At 37.4% G+C, this 19,791-nt stretch overlaps 1 protein-coding gene across 2 annotated transcripts in view; it reads right to left on the reverse strand.

The window, feature by feature from the left end:
• The window catches only part of NAF1 (nuclear assembly factor 1 ribonucleoprotein), a 38,741-nt gene extending 20,092 nt beyond the window's left edge, over positions 1 to 18,649 (reverse strand). For both annotated transcript variants that reach the window (XM_064585223.1, XM_045880192.2), the window contains exons 1-3: positions 18,133 to 18,649; positions 13,746 to 13,914; positions 226 to 319 (exon numbers count right to left, since the gene is read on the reverse strand). In XM_064585223.1, coding sequence (XP_064441293.1) covers positions 226 to 319; positions 13,746 to 13,914; positions 18,133 to 18,461 — 592 coding nt within the window. In that variant the 5' untranslated portion in view covers positions 18,462 to 18,649. The remainder of the gene's footprint in view (positions 1 to 225; positions 320 to 13,745; positions 13,915 to 18,132) is intronic.
• Positions 18,650 to 19,791: the final 1,142 nt, after the last annotated feature.

Here is a 19,791-nt window from a genome sequence, read left to right on the forward strand (position 1 = left end):
GACAATTCTGGAGAAATGTCAATAAAAGCAGACTTTGAATTTTAAAAAAGACACGGCATTTATGAGTTACATATATGAGTAAAAAATGGATTTATCTATTCAAACTTAACTATAAAATGAAGTATTATTACATATTTCACAGAAAATGCACTAGTCATAAAGTCTTTGATTTGATGAATGCATACTTGGATATAAGTAATTTTATTCATAAAATTATTTACATACCTAATTGCTCAATAATACTTGAAACCATCCCAAGAGGCTTTAATTCAATATCTTCAGGCAGAATAATAGTGAGTTCTTCAACAGAAGGTAGTTCCTATAATATAAAAAAAGCATTGATCTTCAACCACTAAAAAAAAATAGGACATCATTTCCATTTAAAGTACTATAAACATTTCTGAAGATGTAACATTAAGCACTTATACCATCTCTTTGATGTTATCCTTTTTAGTGTCTGACAATATTTCTTCTACTTCCAATATCTCCCCACATGAGTGATGCAACAGCATCTATACTTGAATCCAGCTAGACTAAGAACATGGACAAAAGTACCCAGATTTTTCCAACCATACTTGAATGAGACAAAAAAAAACAAAAAACGCTATTATTGTTAAGGAATTCAAGGCAAAAAAAAAAAAAAAAAAGCATTTCACTTAAAGTGATTCCCAGAGAAATGATTCTACTGGTCACTACAATTTCTCCACAGAAGAAGAGTTCTCTCTCTTAGCTGTCTTAATTTGGTTAATTAATTTGACAGGGAATAAGTAGTTGAAAAGAGAAACAGCAATCTCTTCTGGGGCTGTCTGAAAAAGAGTAAATGTCTAGCTTCTTCAGGAAAAAAAATCTAGAATTCCTGGGAAACAGAACATAGGCTCCACCCGGAAAAGCTGTGAAGTGTTGCCTCGTATCTTCTTTCTCTATGTTAAAATCTAAATTCCTTTACGTTAAAAATTCCTCTTTTCTGACCCAGCTACTAACTATACCTCAGTTGCTATAGAAACTAGATGTTGAAGTAGAGACGAAGTTGAAGAGAAATCTAAGAATAAAACTGACCTTAGCCTTTAAACTAAACAAACAGAACTTTCTATTTTTGACCTTTGCCAAAAGACCATGATTAACTTTTAGAAGGAAGTTCTTCCTTAAGAAGGCTTGAAAGTGTATGTTAGGAGTTGGTTGGGGAGGAGAAAGAGAACTTCTGAAGAAATGTTGAAAAAGATGGGAAAAGCCTAAACAATACAGTGTATTACAGATGAATGGATCATGGTAATCATTTTCCTCTTCAGGGACTCAAAGAAGGTTTTTAATAAACCATATAACCAGAGTTAAAGTATAACTTGCTTCTGGGAGATGCTATTTTCTGATCAAGAATTACTTACAACCACACTAAAGGTCTCAACCAACTTCACGCAGAAGACTTAACCTCGCACGGTTAGTCTGGATGGGGTCGTGAGGAAATGACGGTTTTATATCAGACTTTTTCTGAGTACTTTTAGGGAGAGGACAACCACTTGTCATTTTTGCATATTAAATATGGATAGTTTTTCTTGGCAAGACCATGGTTTGAAAGTGGTCCATATGTGTATTAGAATAGAGAAGGGAGTACAGTTCTTAGAACTGGTAAAGAACATGTGACATGGGATAGCCTTGTTAAGAAGCTCTTAGCAAAAGAAATCCCACACCCAGTTAAATACAAGAATAGAGAACTATAATGTTGGGAGACTGCAGACAGGAGGGCTTTCCTGATATTTTAGAGAGCAAATCACACTGCCTTCTGCTTCCGGGGCGGGGTAGTAGGTCTTAGAAGTAGCAAATGGCATTTTCTAATGCAGAAGTATAGTGATGAAATCTGAAATCTCCCCCACTGACTAACCAAATCACAGTTAAATCTAGAGCAAAAACTTTTCGTACTTTTGGACTAAATAAAGTCAGGATCATGTAGGTAGAACAAAGGAAAAGGAAGTCTCTAAGAGAAAGTGCTATTAGATCTTTTGGGAAAACCTCTGAACTGAGGAGGAGGGTAAACCAAATACTGTTAACACTTAGAACATAAAATCAATGTTATTTCTCAAATAAATAAATGCTATCTGGCCACAGAATGAAAAGCTCCTGTTTTGTATTTTCTATTAAGAGGAATAAAGTCCATGCAATATAATTATGTTTTGGTATAGGTTCAAATTCTGATACTGTTTTAATTTCTTTTAACTTTAAAATATAAAATACATGCTCCTGCTTTTTAAAGAAGAAAAAAAAAAATTAGTAGTACCGAAGTACTCAGAGTAAAAAGCAAAAATTGCCCTGATTACTTTCAACCTCCCAATCCCTCTCCACAGAGAGCTGTTAACAGTTTATCCTTCAAATACATTTACCATGCAGATATAAACTTTACATTTCTAATTGTAAAACATTTTACTTATATCCACATTATAATGCAAGTTATCCTTTTTACCTATCATATTTTGTACATCTTTCTACACCAAAACATAAACATCTAATTTTTTAAACATTCTTACAGTATATCACACTGTATAATTGTAACTTAACACAAGTTACCTGATAAAACATCTGTCTCTTTTTAATTTTTATCATTACATACAATGATAAAATGAACAATCCTTCACATACATCTTCGTGTAACTTCTGTGATAAATCCCTGTAACTGGAACTGCTAGATCCAAAGATACGAACACTTTTGACAGATACTGTCAAGTTTCTTTTCAAAAAGGTTCCATCAATTAACAATTCCACAAATGATGACAGATTTTCTCACATTCATGCCATCACTGAGAAGCAAACTAAATCTTTGCCAGTGTGATAGGTCTACGATATAAAATAGCATCTTGTTTTTATTTTACTTTCTTCATTAATCAGGAAGACTGTGCATCCTTGCATGTTTCCTGGCTATCCAATTGTGTTTATGAATTGTTTGTATATTTTACACATTTCTCTTTCAAAGGGTTTATCTTTTTATTAATTTATAAGAGAACTTTGGGTTAAAGAACATTCGCCCTTTATCAAATACGAAGAAAATACCCATTCCCTTTCCTCCCAGAACGGTTTTTAGTATTTAAGTTGCTTAATGAACTTCAGCATTTTAATTTTTATGTAGTCAAATATATCCAGCTTTTCTTTTTTTTGGCTTTTGAGACTTATGTCACAGAGAGAAAGACCTTCCCCATACCAAAATCACTTTTTAAATTCACTCATATTGGGGCGCCTGGGTGGCTCAGTCGTTAAGCGTCTGCCTTCGGCTCAGGTCATGATCCCAGGACACCAGGATCGAGCCCCGCATCGGGCTCTCTGCTCGTCGGGAAGCCTGCTTCTCCCTCTCCCATTCCCCCTGCTTGTGTTCCCTCTCTCGCTGTGTCTCTCTGTCAAATAAAAAAAAAAAAAAAGTGACTGTCTATTCCTACTTGTGTTCCTATTTGTGTTTTTTTAAATCAGACTGCTGAATTTCATCTAATGCCTTTTCATCATCTTTTGAGATAATTATAACATAATTTACTGTAAGTTGAGCAGGTCAGCTCCAGGGTCTGATGAAATCCTGATGTTCTCCTCTTCTAAAGATGTCTATGAGACACATCTAGCAATGAGGAAGACAGGGGAAAATATACAATGCTAGAATATTTGTAGTGATGCAGGGACCCACTCTTGTGGTCAAAAGCAGAGTCTGCCAGGCTTCCTTAATTTCTGTTATCCTGTTTCCAACCTATGTATTAACAGGACGAAACTGCCTACAAATGGGAGGATCTCTGCCTCATATAGAACTAAACTTAGAGAAAAAACAGACAGATACTGTTATCTTGCGATCACCACCATACCTCTAATTCCAGTTCAGTGATCCTGAGCATTCCTTAAAAAAGACCAATGAAGGCATTAAATTGCCTCTTAATAGTAACAGACCTACCTATAAAAGTGATGTGCATCCCCAATGTTTATAGCAGCAATGCCCACAATAGCCAAACTGTGGAAAGAGCCCAGATGTCCATCGACAGATGAATGGATAAAGCTGTAGTATATATACACAATGGAATATTATGCAGCCATCAAAAAATGAAATCTTGCCATTTGCAATGACGTGGATGGAACTAGAATATATTATGCTAAGCGAAATAAGTCAATCAGAGAAAGGCAATTATCATATGATCCCACTGATATGTGGAATTTGAGAAACAAGGCAGAGGATCATAGGAGAAGAGAGGAAAAAAATCAAACAAAACAAAACCAGAGAGGGAGAAAAAGAGTAAGAGACTCAATCTCAGGAAACAAACTGAGGGTTGCTGGAGTGGAGGGGGGTGGGAAGGAAGGGGCTGCTGGGTGATGGACATTGGGGAGGGTATGTGTTGTGGTGAGCACTGTGAATTGTGTAAGACTGATGAATCACAGACCTGTACTCCTGAAACAAATAATACATTATATGTTAATTAATAAAAAAAGTGATGTGCATGAAATCTCCATCCCAAATACTCTGCAGAACATAAAAGATATATAAAGAACTATATATTGTACATAAAATATATAAGAAATAAATGAAATCAGCCTAGTACAATTCCAGATCAAAAGCCTATTATGGAATTTACGTTTGAAAGTATAGTTATGTCAAGCAGTATATTTGCTTTGAAAATGGCGGACATTTTGGGGGTTGGATCAAAGAAGAAGAGATATATTTGTCCCTTTTAAACAAGCATGCTTTCCATAAAGATTTTTGTCAGGCTTGAAGAGGCAGAACTTCAGAAGGTTTAAAAGGAAAGTTCCTTGACTGCCATGTCAGACAGGACAGTATATGATCTTGTCTTGATATCTGGATGTCAAATGTTACTTTCTCTTCCCTAACTATGAAAGCTGAAGTACTGTACCTCCACCAAGCCTAGTTACCTCTTTACTAAATTATCCTGATTTTCTTTTTTGTAAACATATTACTGTCTAACATCCTATGTGTTTTCTTGCTTAAAGTTCATTTCCCTAACTATACAATAAATCCAACAATAAACAGGCTTTGGTCAGCCTTGCCCATTGCCATAGCACCCAGAACAATGACTAGCACATAGTAGGTGCTGAGCATATATTTATTAAATGACTTATCTCATCAGTCTGGGTTAAACAAAATTCTCAGAAGAGATCACAGTCTTTTTCAATCAGAGCAAAATCAGATAATGAAAATATAATTCCCAGAATTCAAGAGAATCCTCAAAGAACGGAAGTTAAAAAGGCAGGCTTCTAAGGAAGCTTCATTGCCCAGGACTAATGCATAGATACATCAGATTTGCAGCAGCAAACATTATTACAATTATTAGACTAACACCTAGCTCCCTGATTACATAGCGGCTGTTCAGCAGCTGTTCCCGGTAAGATAACAAATAAATCTGCGCAGTCGCATAATCTCCTTTCAAGAAATAAAAATCCATCACTTTACTTTTCCATGAGTGGGGAAAGGATGTGTTACAGCAAAGAGGAAAAACAAACTCCAATAAGGGAAAAAAGAGTAGCCAGAACACACACTGAAGGACATTACCACTCTTGACAGGACACACAGGATCTAAAGAATTAGAAGTAAAAGGCATACTGATGAAACTAAAACACTGAAGTTAGAGTTGATGAGGAAAACCTGGGATAGAAAGACCTTCTCCATCATATAAGCAAAATCCAAGTGTCCTGAAAATAAAAGACAAGAAGGCTATATTTACTGCAGGTAAGGAAGATTAAACTATAAGCCTGGATTACCCTATAACCCTCATGGAAAGATGGATAAGTGGGTAAGAAAGGCTCCTTTTATTCTGTTTATCCAATACCAGACACTAACTACATTTGATTATTTAAATTTCATTAATGAAAATTATGTAAAATTTAAAATGCAGTGTTTGATTGGACTAGCCACATTTCATATGCTCAACTGCTACAGTATTAACACAGTGTGGATATAGAACACTTCCACCATTGCAGAAAGCTCTACTGAACAGCACTGCTTTACATTCTCGTACATCCCAAAAGCCCTCCCTTACAAAACATACACCCAAGTATTAATAGCACCACTCTATTTTCGGCCATTAATATAAATATAATTTTAAGGCCACATTATAACAGCATACACCATACTGCTATGAAGTCTTAATGATAACCTGAAAACTTTACCTGGAAAACGAAGATTTGTGATAAATCTCTATTTTTACCACTGTTACTTCTCCCAAATTAAAAAGAAACTAAAACCTGTCTTGGGTGTACAGTATATACAACTAGAGATAAATATCCAGCTATCATTTAAATAAAGTTTATATTATGCTTACTAACTCAAAACAAATGTTATCTGTAATAACAAAGAATAGGCAAGGAAAGGAAGAAAAATACTTCATTCACATCATTAGCAAAAGGCCACATGGAAATAAAAATCCCCAGATACATAACACCATTTGGCAATGAACTACTAAAATTCACCATACTAAAGAAATTCAATCACGTATTTCCTACAATCTACAGTTCCAAGTCAAAGGCTCTATTAAAAGATAATATGGCCCAAGCATATGCAATTTAAGAAAGCTTACATTATGATACAATCATCTATCACCATGACAAAATACACTACATTATTCAGAAACCAAATAATCAAGGAAGTTCAAATGATCAAATTCTAATGTTGCTATGTACGCACGTCTACACAAGAACTAAAAATACAGCAGACTTAAATCTACCTGTTACTAGTTCCAAATCTGCTCTCCCCTACTTAAATACTACCTCAGGCAAATCACTTTCTTTCTGGGAATCAGTTTTCTTATCTCTAAATAGTGAGAAAACTGAGCAAAAGTTCTGAATATTTCATGCAAATGGCCAATACAATTTAAAAAATGTTTAACTGCATGTAATCAAAAAGACAGCACATTAAGACAGAAATTATATGCCAGCCTCAAACACAATTACTATAATTCTGGATAACAGATACCCTTAACTATGGCATTAAATAAATGCATTGTCCTACCTATACTTCTGGAATATCCATGAAAGAGCAATTATTGTTTGTGTTACAAAAATATTATTATATTCTGATTCCTGAACATCTGTGTGGCCTACAAGGTTGTTCAGTTAGGCAAAATATTCAAATGAGTACCACATATTAAAAATCTCCCCTATTAAAAAATTAAACTGTAGACACACTAGTTAAAAAAAAAAATGGATGTCTAAGACTTTCAGTGCAAAAATGGAAGGAGCTAATGGGTCAAAAATGGCCCTCTGAGAAGACGACATTTGTACATTACAATGACCTTGCCTTCTCTAGTTCTTTGAAGACTTATTATTGGGCAAGAAAAAAAAAATCAGTAATTTATGATTTTCTGAGGAAAATTATCTAAAGAACTTTGATTTGGGTTTTCACTCACAAATCTAGAAAAAGGGCAGCAGAGAGTAATGGGAAAGGAATCAAACATTCCAAATGGCAACTAACCCTTTCTTGGTGCTAGACTGGGGAGAATTTTTAAAAAGTGAGGAAAGTGGAATAAAATTATCTGACCACTTTCCTTATATTACCCAAGAATAGAGGACATGCATGTGGCAGCCAATTACCTGACGCTATCAGGTGAGCCTTCACTTTTCAGATATGGTTGGAAAGTGGGATCCAATCCCTGGAGTACTGAGAGCCATGATTGGAAACTTTTTTTTTTTTTCCCCTTATAGCTGGTAAAACATTGGAAAAAAGAATGGATTAGGTCTGTACGCTGTGTGGTAACTAAGACCACATATAACATTTAGTCTAATTCATCAACTTAACAAAAGTACTTTTACATGTTCCATGGAACTCAATACACATTAATTGCCCTTCTTAATTACCTTGTTGTGTATGACACTAAAGATTGAGACTAGCCCATTAAATATTTTCACCTAAAAAATGAAAACCAACACTCCTTTGCAGTGTTTTTATATTTTTCTCTTTAAGTAAATACTATATTCTTACCCTGTTTTTCTCTAAAACTAGTCAGAAACAAAGTTCACAAGAATATCTTCAAAAGTTGACTCACATTAAAATAAAATTATAATCCATCTCAATAAGAAAAAACCTTCAATGATATAATTCTAAGCATTATCTTTTATGTTAACTGAGGAGTCCATATTTCATCAAATCTAAGACACTTACTTTATATATCATGAAGATAAAACCACTACCAAATTATTGTAAAATGTCAACAATTATTAGTCCCAAATTTCAAAATGAAAAAGTGTCCATTTTGGAAGTGACAACATCAGGTGTATGGATGATAAACGAATGAACAAAGAAACACTCCCTGAGCTCCTACTACGTAACCAACACTGGGAATACAACTGTCATGCAAGACTCTTACCTATCAGTGGGAAAGTGCATATTCTCTTCACCTGTCACCTTTCCATACCTATCCCATCCATCTTGCAATCTAGGATGACTTCCTTGACCCTTGCACTGTTAGCTATCTCCTCTTCCACTCAATCCTACAACTCTGTATGTCCAGTACCACTCATCTCGCATTCAATCATTAACTTTCTGGTGTCACTTTGCTTTTAGCCAAAGTGTATGCGCTCACTCCCTAGCTAGATTCCCTTTTAACAGACATTTGTCTTTATCCTCTAAAGCAATCAGAACTTATTAAATTCTACTGAGGAATGGGGGAATCTAATAAATGGGATGCTTGTGTGTAATAACCATATATATATTTTGTGTGTGTATGTATATACACACACAAATTATACACACACATACATGCTTATTACTTTACTGAAAACACTATCTGAAGTTTAAGGGATCATATCTGTTGGCTATAAGCTTCACTAAAATAATTCTGTATAATGAAACACAAAATTTTAATTTTTTAAAAAATCTGAGCACTATTTTTAAAGAGCACCAAGTATCAATTTAAAAATATCTCCTCTCAAGTACATAAGCCATTTCTTAAATATCAGATATTTTGAAAATAATGTTAAAAAGTGTCTTCAGTATTCTATGATACAATGTAATAATTTCAAACACATTTAGAGTCATAAAATGCTGAAGTTGAAAGAGGCCTGCATTTAGGGCAAAATTTATAAAGTAAGGTAGGCCTTGAAAACAACATATTCAGTCAACGATTATTAAGTGAAGACCATGGTGCATTGTAATTTCATGGATGGTGGGAGATCAAAAGTATGAAATAATCTGCTGTAACTTCTGACCACTTGAGGTGTCCAGATAGTTCCATATCCTCATGTTAGGATGTTTTATGATTTGTGTTTGCACTGCCAAAATCAGAAAGAAAATATAGTGTACTCAACCTAACTACAAAATACATTTGTTTTACAATATAATATAGGCAGTCTCCAAATAACGAAGGTACCAAGAACTGCCTACCAGCATTACATTTTTTCTTAGTCATGCTATTATGTGTATACATACGCATTAATATGCCTACTGCAGTATTATCCATTTTTTATCCCCATAAGCACTGTAACCATAACTTTTAAATGTTATGTAAAACCTTTCAGGTTTTCCGAAGAGAAAATAATAGGCATTAATTTATAAAATTCATTTCTGATTAAGGTTCTGAAATGTCACAATCCCATAAATGTTTTTATGATTCTAGATTTTTAATTATACCTGATTTATTTAAATAAACAGGCCAGGGCATAAACTGCTGAGAAAATTTTTCAAAAAGGACCTAATTTTCCAATTCACTGAAACACTGAATAAACCCTATGTGGTTTAATGTAGTTCAAAGCTGTAATACGTATGCTGCTTTACATTTACTGTGTAGGTCATGTATAAACCTTCTCAGCATTAAAGAGGAGTTTATGATCAAAAGAATAATTCCACATGGTTAAATTTAACAGCATATATTACATAACTGTGACATATAAAAAGAGCCAACTAAGATTACTCTCCTTTTCAAAGCCTCTTTAGCTAACCATTCCCTTTTTTTTCTCTTTTCCTCACCCCTTTTTCTAAATCAAGATATAACCATATCTTGTCATCCCAGGAGACTGCTGCAACTCTCTAAGGTTTAATTCTAAAAAAAACAATCATGAGGTTACTTCACTGTAGCTCCCATATACCTACCATTAGAGATCTGCAATAGTTAGTAGTTAGATCACCAGGATCTAACTTTCCAACAAAGTGAAAAGATTTAAAAAGCTAGATCCAGGGAGGTGACACTCCTACTTGACAAACAGAATAACTGGAGGTAAAAATTAAGCTCAGCACGCCTGCATGGCAATAGGAAACAGCCCAGAATATGAGACACTTTATAAAGAGGTGGGACATAAAACTGAGTTAAACTGGGCGTGCCTATGTTCCAGAGATCTCTAAAGATCCAGCACAAACTCTAAAATTGATAGAACTGCTTGGCCCATTTTAATTTATGTACACCTTTTAGCAAAGACAACATGGATAGAATGTTTCATTAATTTTCTCCAGCATTTCATTAGGAAATTAAATAGAATACATAGATCAAATGCTCCATGCACAATCCCTGCTGTCTAAGAGGATATACCAGTATGACCTGAACAAAATGGTACATCTGACACTGGCTAGAGCTGGTTTTAACAAGAGGGGACAGTTCCCAGGAAAAGTGGACTGTCATTTTCAAAAACAAAACAAAACAAAAAACCCCAAAACACACACACACACACACACACAAAAACTAATCTAGTAAGTAATAGGATTGCCCCAAAAGTCAGCAAAGAAATATAGCACCAACTGGCTGGTTCAAGGGGAAGGTCAAAGTAGAAGACAATGTATTTAGAGCCAGGGTCACAGCAATCTACATGCAAGCTAGAATTTTAAAAGATTAATCTATAGGTAAACAGAAGAAGTCAGTGAGTAAAGAAAGACTAAAACGACACTCAGAAAACTATGAGAATATCCAAGAGGCATATAAAAGAAATAGCATGGCTATCCTCAATAGCTGCCTTAATTCCCAATGGCTTTCCTATCCAAATAAGTTTACAATGCATCCCCCCTCTCTTGAGGTAAGTGGAGAGTCTTTTTTGCTCACAACCACAAGAGCCCAATGTAAAGTCACATGTGATAACCCCTTGCAAGTATTTCCCTTTTACTCTCTACACAGGATGACTATTATCACTGACTAAACAGCATCCGTTTTTGAAATGGATAGAAGACTTCCTTTCCTATGACAGAGAACCCATTCCTTGTGGTTTGCATGGGGTTGGTATCGCCCACCCAACCCTCAAGCTTCTCAAAATACACATACATTCACACTCCCTTTCTGTCAGCTGGCTTTTACATGTTTCCGCCCTCACACTTGCCCATGTGCTTTCTCTAAAGCACTCACTTTCCTACATACCCTCCCACCCAAACAAGAGTGACTATGTGACTCATGCCCAAGCAATCCAAATACACATTCCACTAGCCTCAATGATGTGTTCAGGGCTGTGTACCAGGCCCCAGGTAAACCAGTACAAGTCCTCCCCATGACTTTCATATAGGAATATCAATGGCCAAACTGCCAGCCCCATGGAGAAAAACCTACTGAGCAAGAAAGAAGCAGAGTCCTAAAGATACTGAGTACAGGTAGCCCTATCATCCTGGTCTTCAGGGCCAAGTCACTCTCTTCCCTTAATTCCAGAGTTGAAGTCCTGAAGGAGTCCTAATAATACTCTTTCACAGCCCTAAGTCAAAGATTTATGGCAATCCAGGGAACTCATCCCTCTATCTCACCCATTAGCAGTGGTCTAATGGACTAGGAACTTCCAATAAGTTCACTTCCTAATCATGTAAATATAAAATAAAGCAGACAGCTACTCAAGAATCTAAAGTTGAAAAATAACGACTATAACTGATTCTTCCATCTTTCCCAAAGACCCCTTGGAACTGGCACAAAAAAGAACAGATTGTCCCACTGTTCAAGTTTCAAAAGCTAAGATACCTTTCCAGTAAAAATGTAATTTTCTGATATGAGCCAAACATACACTCTCACAATTCAATAGCACTTCCAAAATCGTATTTGTCTCTGTTTATCTACTGTCTGCCTCTCTCCACCGGGCACGATGAGAGCAGAAACTGGAGGGTCTTGTTTACAGCACCTAGTATATGGCCAGTGTGCTATAATAGTTTAAGAATGAATGAACATAAAATGCCTCTTGTTTTCTCACTCATTCTATAATCATGTATTACTGCTGCCTGACAACCTATTATCTGTCAAGCACTCTACTGCACACTATGGGAACTACAAAAATCAGATATGAACTTAGCCTTCCAGAATGTGTTTCCTGGCCTCTGTGTGAACATGGACCCTTTTAGTTTTCTGAGGAAAATATGAGCACTCTACCAAGAAAAATACTTAAACATATAGACTAAGATTTTGCATTAAATTTTAAGAGATTCACAAGGTAAGAATTCCAGGTCAAGTAAGATAAATAAGAAAATGATACATATAAAAAGTACTGTGGTCCTTTATTTGTTGATTTTTATGCTCTGAGAAAACTTAAGTAGAAAGCTGACCAAGATAGAAGAGAAACACCGAAGAAGTCTCCCAATACTTTCAGAAAATAGTGTATGTTGGGAAAGCTTTGTGTAAAAAGACCAGTAAGGGATAGCAATGTCTGTAGTATGAAAACAAGAACCGCCAATGAAGTTGCATAAAAATTCCGGTTTTCAATATATAAAGCATAAATGAGATAGGAAATTTCTCATTACAAGTAGAGAAAAAGAAGTAATATTGGTAGAATTCAGGCATGAAAAGGTGCCCGATTACCTCGAGACTTTTAAAATGTTTTCAAACCTTGCATTAAACTGTTTCATTGATTTAAGTATTACATAATTAATGTAATTAGTGATCATTAAATTTTTAAAAAGCATTAGTTGTAATTAAAGTACATGTGGGTGTAAGGAGAATAAACATGCGGCAATACAGCCTATATTCTGAAATCCTGAGATGTTCCTCTTGGATCATGAGGTTTCAACCAAACTACTATCATCCTTCTAGGATGGAAGGAAGAAAAGGAAATAACCACATAAGAGTCAACTTCACAAACCAACTCTATCAAGTGCCAATAAATACCATCCTATAATAAACAAGTTTTCTCCATCTACAACAAAAATGCTCCCAAAACTTCAAGTTAACAGGAGTCCTAAGAAACTCAACCCATCTAATTTTCCTTTCTACTTCTCTTAAATGCAATCAATTAAAAAGATTTCAATTACTACTGAGCAAAATTTTCTGACTTGTGGACCAAAAAAAAAAAACCCCAAATAAACAAACCCCCCCCCAAACTAGGTTGTAAATCTACATAAGAAATCTTTGTAGGAAAGATAAAAAAACAAAAAATAGCAAGCTAAAGTTGATGTCCATCAAGAATAATTACCAAATATTAGATTTAGAAACAACCTTAGAAACCTTAGCAACCACATCAATCCTCTCTTTTATTTAAAAAAAACCAAGGCAGGGGCGGCGCCTGGGTGGCTCAGTCAGTTAAGCGTCTGCCTTTGGCTCCGGTCATGATCCCAGGGTGCTGGGATCAAGCCCCACGTCGGGCTCCCCGCCCAGAGGGGAGTTTACTTCTCCCTCCCCCACCTCCGCTTGCGCTCGCTCACTCTCTCTCTGAAATAAAATCTTAAAAAAAAAAAAAACATAAAAAATAAAAATAAGAAAACCAAGGCATAGCAAAAGTATGCCCAATAAGAGGTTGAGAAGTCTTCAAATTTACAGAGCCAGATATAGGCCAAATAACATCAATATTAGTATCATAACATATATTTAATAACTTTCAAATTAGGTTTAATAACAAATCTAAGTACTTACATTAAGGAGTAACTCATCTTTTGTTTTAAGAGGAAAATTCTTATTTTCCTTCTCAGTTTGTAAATCATCTTCTCCATCTGACAGCAGTGGAGGAAGTGATATACAAGAGGAAGATGATGAGGAAGATGATGAAGATGAGGAGGAGCTTGAACTATCTGAATCTGTTTCACTGTAGGGAAGAAAAGTCAAAAACTTAGGAAAGCATTATTATAGTGGTATTAAATTATAATTTTTCAACTAGGAAATATCTACTATGTATTTACTGTTGCTGATATAATTCAAAAGCCAGCAATTCGAAGTTGACTATGGGATTTGGAAAGCAGTCTTTAATCCATTGATAACATTTTCAAAACCCCTGCTATAACCCAAACCCTATTATTATAATAGTCTCACACATCACACGTTTGTCTTAATCTAGTTAAGCACATGACAAATCACTGACAAGAGAAAGGTCTGGACAAGACACCTTTCTTATTAGCCATCAGTGACCAGATCACTTAATTGCCAATAAAATGTTGTCTTCAGGGGGCGCCTGGGTGGCTCAGATGGTTAAGCGTCTGCCTTCAGCTCAGGTCATGATCTCAGGGTCCTGGGATCGAACCGCGCGCCGAGCAGGGAGCCCGCTTCTCCCTCTACTGTTCCCCCTGCTTGTGCTCTCTCGCTCTCTCTGTCAAATAAATAAAATCTTTAAAATAAAAAAATAAAATGTTGTCTTCATACAACTTGGAAACTCCTGAAAGTTACCAACCATGTTGACCACTCTACTCTAAAAATTCCCTTAGCCCTTGGCTTCACAGCAATTGTTACCAGTAATCCTCTTAGTTTAAATTTTGTTTGCTGGCTTTCTCCCTCAGCCCATTTTATGTGCTGTTTTGAAAAGTTCCACCCTCATTTTCTCTTCTCTCTATCCTCTTCCCATTGATAACCTCATTCACTCAAATGATTTCAATCATCACCCATGTATAGATAACTCCTACATCATCAGCCTTGATATTGATAACTCTAGGCTCCACCCCTAATCTCCAGCTGCATACTGGCCACCTCTGTATGAAAAACCTACACTTACCTCATTCTAGCAACAAATTTAATTAAAAAAAAAAAAAAAGCATTCTCCTTACTGAAACTGCTTCTGTCCTTGAGCCTCTATTTTATTTCATTGCTTAGTGTTCAATCCAGTCACTATAGGTAGAAATCTTGGAATCACTCTGAGCCAATGCCATCTCACAGTCAATGATAAAATCCTACCTTCAAATGACAAACATCACTCCTATTCCATTTCTCAATCCCATTTCCACTGTTACTATGACCCTATTTAGGGGGGAATCCTCATTTCTCACCTATTTTTCTGTAATAATTGTATAACTGATGTCAATACTCATAGTCTCTTCCCATAACAATCAACCCTTCCTCCTACTGCTATTACCTTCACCCTCTCATGACCTTCCATCCTAATCAGTTCACACGCTTGCTTTAAAAAAAAAAAAAAAAAAAAAAAAAAAAAAAATCCATGACTGGACATTAGATCTGAAGGAATTATCAATTTTGTTATGTGTGATAACTGTGATTATGTAAAAGAATGTCCTCTTAGAGAACGCATGCTGAAACATTTAGGGAGAAAGTGTCATAGTATCTATAAATGACTTTAAAAGGGCTCAATAGCATGCATATGTGAAACAAAGTTCTGAAATGTTAATAAGTGTTAAATCAAGGTGATGGCTCTATGTGTTTGTACCATTCTTTCCATTTTTTTTAATGAAGAAAACATTAAACATAGAGAAAAGCTTTAAAAGTTTCTCCACAAATCTACACTGTATACAAGATAAAGGCCATCTCAGGGCCCTTTGCAATCAGGTTCCTGGTAACCTTCACAATTCCATCTCCTCCCACATCTAGCACAGAAGCATATAAAATGTCCCAAATCCTGTTGTACTTTCACTACTTCATGCCATTATTTGTGCTATTTCCTTTGACTGGAATGTCTCCAGGACAAAAAAAGGCCATTCCTCTTTATAAGCTCAACTCAAATGTTATCTCCTCTAAAGTCATCCCCTATCCACCAAAAGTAGATTTACTTCTTTCCGTATCGCCCAGAGCATTTTTTTCAAACTGCCTAGTACAGCCTGTCTCGTACTATCCATAATTCATTGAAAAACATGTCTTCTCAGATGGATTATGAAGTGCTTGAAACAAAGGCACTAGTTCTGGCAAGTATGGTCTTTTTCTGTTACAGGGGTAAATGAGCATCCCATTCACAACTCCTTCCTACTCTTACCACATTATGAATCTTTCCCTCTCTCCCAGATCATTCCTATCAGCATACCAAATTCTACAGTACCTCTGCTGAATTCCTCCAGCTATGGCCTCATTTCTCCCCTTGAAGTTTCTTGACAGAGTTGTTAACACATGCTATCTCTGCTCCTTTATTTCCCATTCAGTTTTTGCCCCAAATTGGCTTCCACCACCACCACTCCTTTACAAGGTCACCAACAATCTCCATGTTGTCAAGTCCAGTGGACATCCTTCTGTCATCTTAACTTTTCAGCAACATCTGACATGATTCTCCCTTACTTTCCCAAAAACCTCCCATATTTCGGGGTGGTATTCTACCCTCATGTACCTTCTTCTGTCTCCATGGTTTTAAATATGACCTTCACTTAAAAGAGACTAAATTGACATAACATCCAAATGTACTGCTTGAGAATCTTGTTTGAATTCCAATTCAAACAAACCAACTGTTAAAAGACAACTAGAGAAATATGAATACTGACTGGGTATTAGGTGATATTAAGGAATTAAGGATAATTTTACTACATTTGATAATGACATGGTGGTTACATAACAAGTACTTCATCAGTTAGAAATGTAAAGAACATACAGATAAGGTGACATACTGTTTGAGACTTCCTCTAAAAATCTCAGGTTAAAAAAAATGTTAGAAATACTAGATAAAACAAGATTAGCAAAATACTGGAAACCATTTGTTTAAGTGTGGTAATGAGTACATTTGCATTCATTATATTACTCTCTACTTTTAACAAATTTGAAAATGTCCATAATAAAAAGTTAAAGTAAATCCTATCTGTAATCTCATGTTCAAATTTACATCTCCAGTCCAGAATTGTCCTCCCAACTTTAAATTCATTATCCTACTGCTTCCCTGACATCTCCAATTAGCTGTCAAAGAAATCTCAAATAAACTGTCCAAATTAAACACTCATCCCAGATAGGTTACCCCCCATTTTACTAAACAGCACCATCATCCACACAGTTGATGCCTCCTTGTCTAGCCCACTACCCCATTTATCAAAATACTTAACTCCGATAGCCATGGTCACGTCATGGACTCAATTCAACATCTTTCCAACTCTTTCCACACTAAGCCCTGTTCCACTCGTGCCTCTCTGCTTTCACTCTTGAACCCAGTTCAATTCCTTCTCTACAGAGCAAAGCTTATTAGAATATTAACCTGAGCATGCCATTTCTCTGCTTAAAATTAAGTAGCTTCCCTAACACTTAGAATTTAAAACTTTAACATGGCTACACAGTCTTAAAGGGCTGGGCTCTCCTATTACTTTCTCCATGCCTTGCTTGTTCCTTCATTGTAATTTTCACCACCTCTAATTTATGTATTGATGTATTTAGTTTTATTTTTCATCCTTCTCATTAGGGATATTTTGTTCACCTATTCAGTATCCCACGTAACACACTCAAATACTTGTAGACAACGTTCAGTGTGATTTAGTAACATCCTATAACCTTAAGTCCTCTCTCACCATAGGTTTCACATTTAAAAGACACGGCGGCGGGGGGGCGCGGGGGGTGCTGTCTATAAAACCTACCCAGATCATAAAACAATGCGAAATAACAATGTTTCACTAATTTCATGAACACTTGCTCCCTGCAAGGATTCTACAAAATTATCAGGACCCAAACTGGAAACGTATGAAATCCTTTAACTGGTCCTTAATTCATCTGGTTCAAAAAACAAGGCCACACTCTAAACCTGATTTAAAAAAAAAAAAAAAAAAAGGTCTGACACAAAATTCAAAGTTAAAACCACAAAGGGACACGCCAAATTGAGTGGTTATCGAAATAATCCAATATCCTCAGGGTTTGTTTTTTGTTTTTGCGATCTATACATAAGACATTTCATACTACCAAATTTAGGAAGAAGAGGGATCTGATTATTAATCTCGGATTCGCAACGCGATTTGCAGAGAAGGGCGAAGAATGGGCGGTCCGAGCTACTCGTCAACACGTGCGCAGCAAGCTTCAGCTACCTCTCCTCTCCCCCAGGCCCACGCGGGCACCCGCTCAGTCCCCGACCCCGGCTTCCCCCTCTGCCCCGCCCCCCCCACCGCAGCTCCAGAATCCCCAGGCACCCGACCTGTCCGAGTCCGAATCCGAGTCCGAGGTCTCTAGAGAGTCTGGAGTCCCCGCCTGCTCTGCGGCGCTCGGGGCGGTGACGCAGTTCCCTCCGGGTGGAGGTTCTGACCTTGACTGCAGCGCAAATTCAGGGGGCTGCTCCTCTGCAGGCTGAGCCTCCGCGGCCTGTCCGGTGTGCGGGGACGCCTCATCCGATTGCAGTGACGGCCGTGGCTGTGGGACAGGTACAGAGCCCGGAGACCGCACCGCCTGACCTTGGCCATCCCCCAAACCGGTGCCATTAAATTTCAGAGTTTCCAGCTGAGCGGCGGCGGCCTCCACTACTTCCATGCCGTAGCGCCAGAGACCCAGTCAGGCTCACGTTCAGGGCCCCCAGAAGGCTCGCGGCTCGCTAGAGAAGAGATAGAACAACCGCGCGTCTTGTAACCGCACCTGGGCCCAACTTCCCGCGTTTCTCCGGTAACTACACGCCGAGCTGCCTGGAGACACGCCCCCGCCGTTTACAGGGCGGCACTTCCGGGGGAGCGTACTACGTGACGTGACGCGATTGCGCTCAGTGGGAGCGGGACCGGGCTTTTGGAAACCAGGCCACGCGCGGTCCTAAACCCGCCGTTTTCATGACCTCCTCGAGCTACAGCTCCATCCTCGGGTCAAGTGGCTAGGCTTTCCTTTCACTGGCTGTGGGCCAATTCTACTTGGAGCGGAGATGCGAAGGAGGGCTTGTAGGACAGGGGGGACACCTGATTGCACGAGTCTCTGTACGTAAGAAACTTGAGCCAGGAAGTCTTGAACAGACACGTCTGGTAAACTTCATTAAAGTTAAATGAAGCTGAATCGATAGAGAGCAAGCACGTTAACCATTCATCTCAAAAAAATTACTACAACTATTCCTTGTGTTTCTCCAAAGCACTCTCAAAAAGAGCAGTAGCAGTGGACGTAATGTTGCTGCTTGTTGATGTTATGACGATGTCTATATGGTAGTTGACGCCACTTCATAGAAAGAGTGGGATGGGACTAAAATGAACTAACTTTAGCCGGGGAAACGATTACTCTAGATCATAAAGGAAGATAAAGCAAGAAGTTCTTCGGACTGAGGCAGAGATCAGAATTTTATGGGGTTTTTTTTAGGACTTCATTCGATGCATCAGCCCCTCCAGCAATAATAAATAATAATCCTTGTTACCATTTATTAAGCATGCATATGTGCCAAGGACGGTGCTAAAGATTTTATCAGTTACTCACTGAGAATGTATTGTGTGCACACCACAGTGGCAGACCTTCATAGAAACTTAAGAGTAATACGTAGTCTCTTATTTTAAGGAGCTTACTCTCTAATTGAAGTAAAAAGGTCAATGCACGGGGCGCCTGGGTGGCTCAGTCGGTTAAGCGGCTGCCTTCGGCTCAGGTCATGATCCCAGGGTACCGGGATCGAGCCCCGCATCGGGCTCCCTGCTCGGCGGAGAGCCTGCTTCTCCCTCTCCCTCTGTCTGCCGCTCTGCCTACTTGTGCTCTCTCTCTCTCTCTCTCTGTTAAATAAATAAAAATCTTAAAAAAAAAAAAGGTCAATGCACAGTAGATAACTAGAAAAATATTTGAAATGTGTAATACAGGACGCAAGTTCAGCAGTCATAGGAAGTTAAGTAAAACTGGTGGGCTGTAT

This window comes from Mirounga angustirostris, unplaced genomic scaffold, assembly GCF_029215605.1.
Source record: "Mirounga angustirostris isolate CCGP_5_RB_7025 unplaced genomic scaffold, mMirAng1.0.hap1 SCAF_2, whole genome shotgun sequence".
In the NCBI taxonomy this organism is placed as follows: domain Eukaryota; kingdom Metazoa; phylum Chordata; class Mammalia; order Carnivora; family Phocidae; genus Mirounga; species Mirounga angustirostris.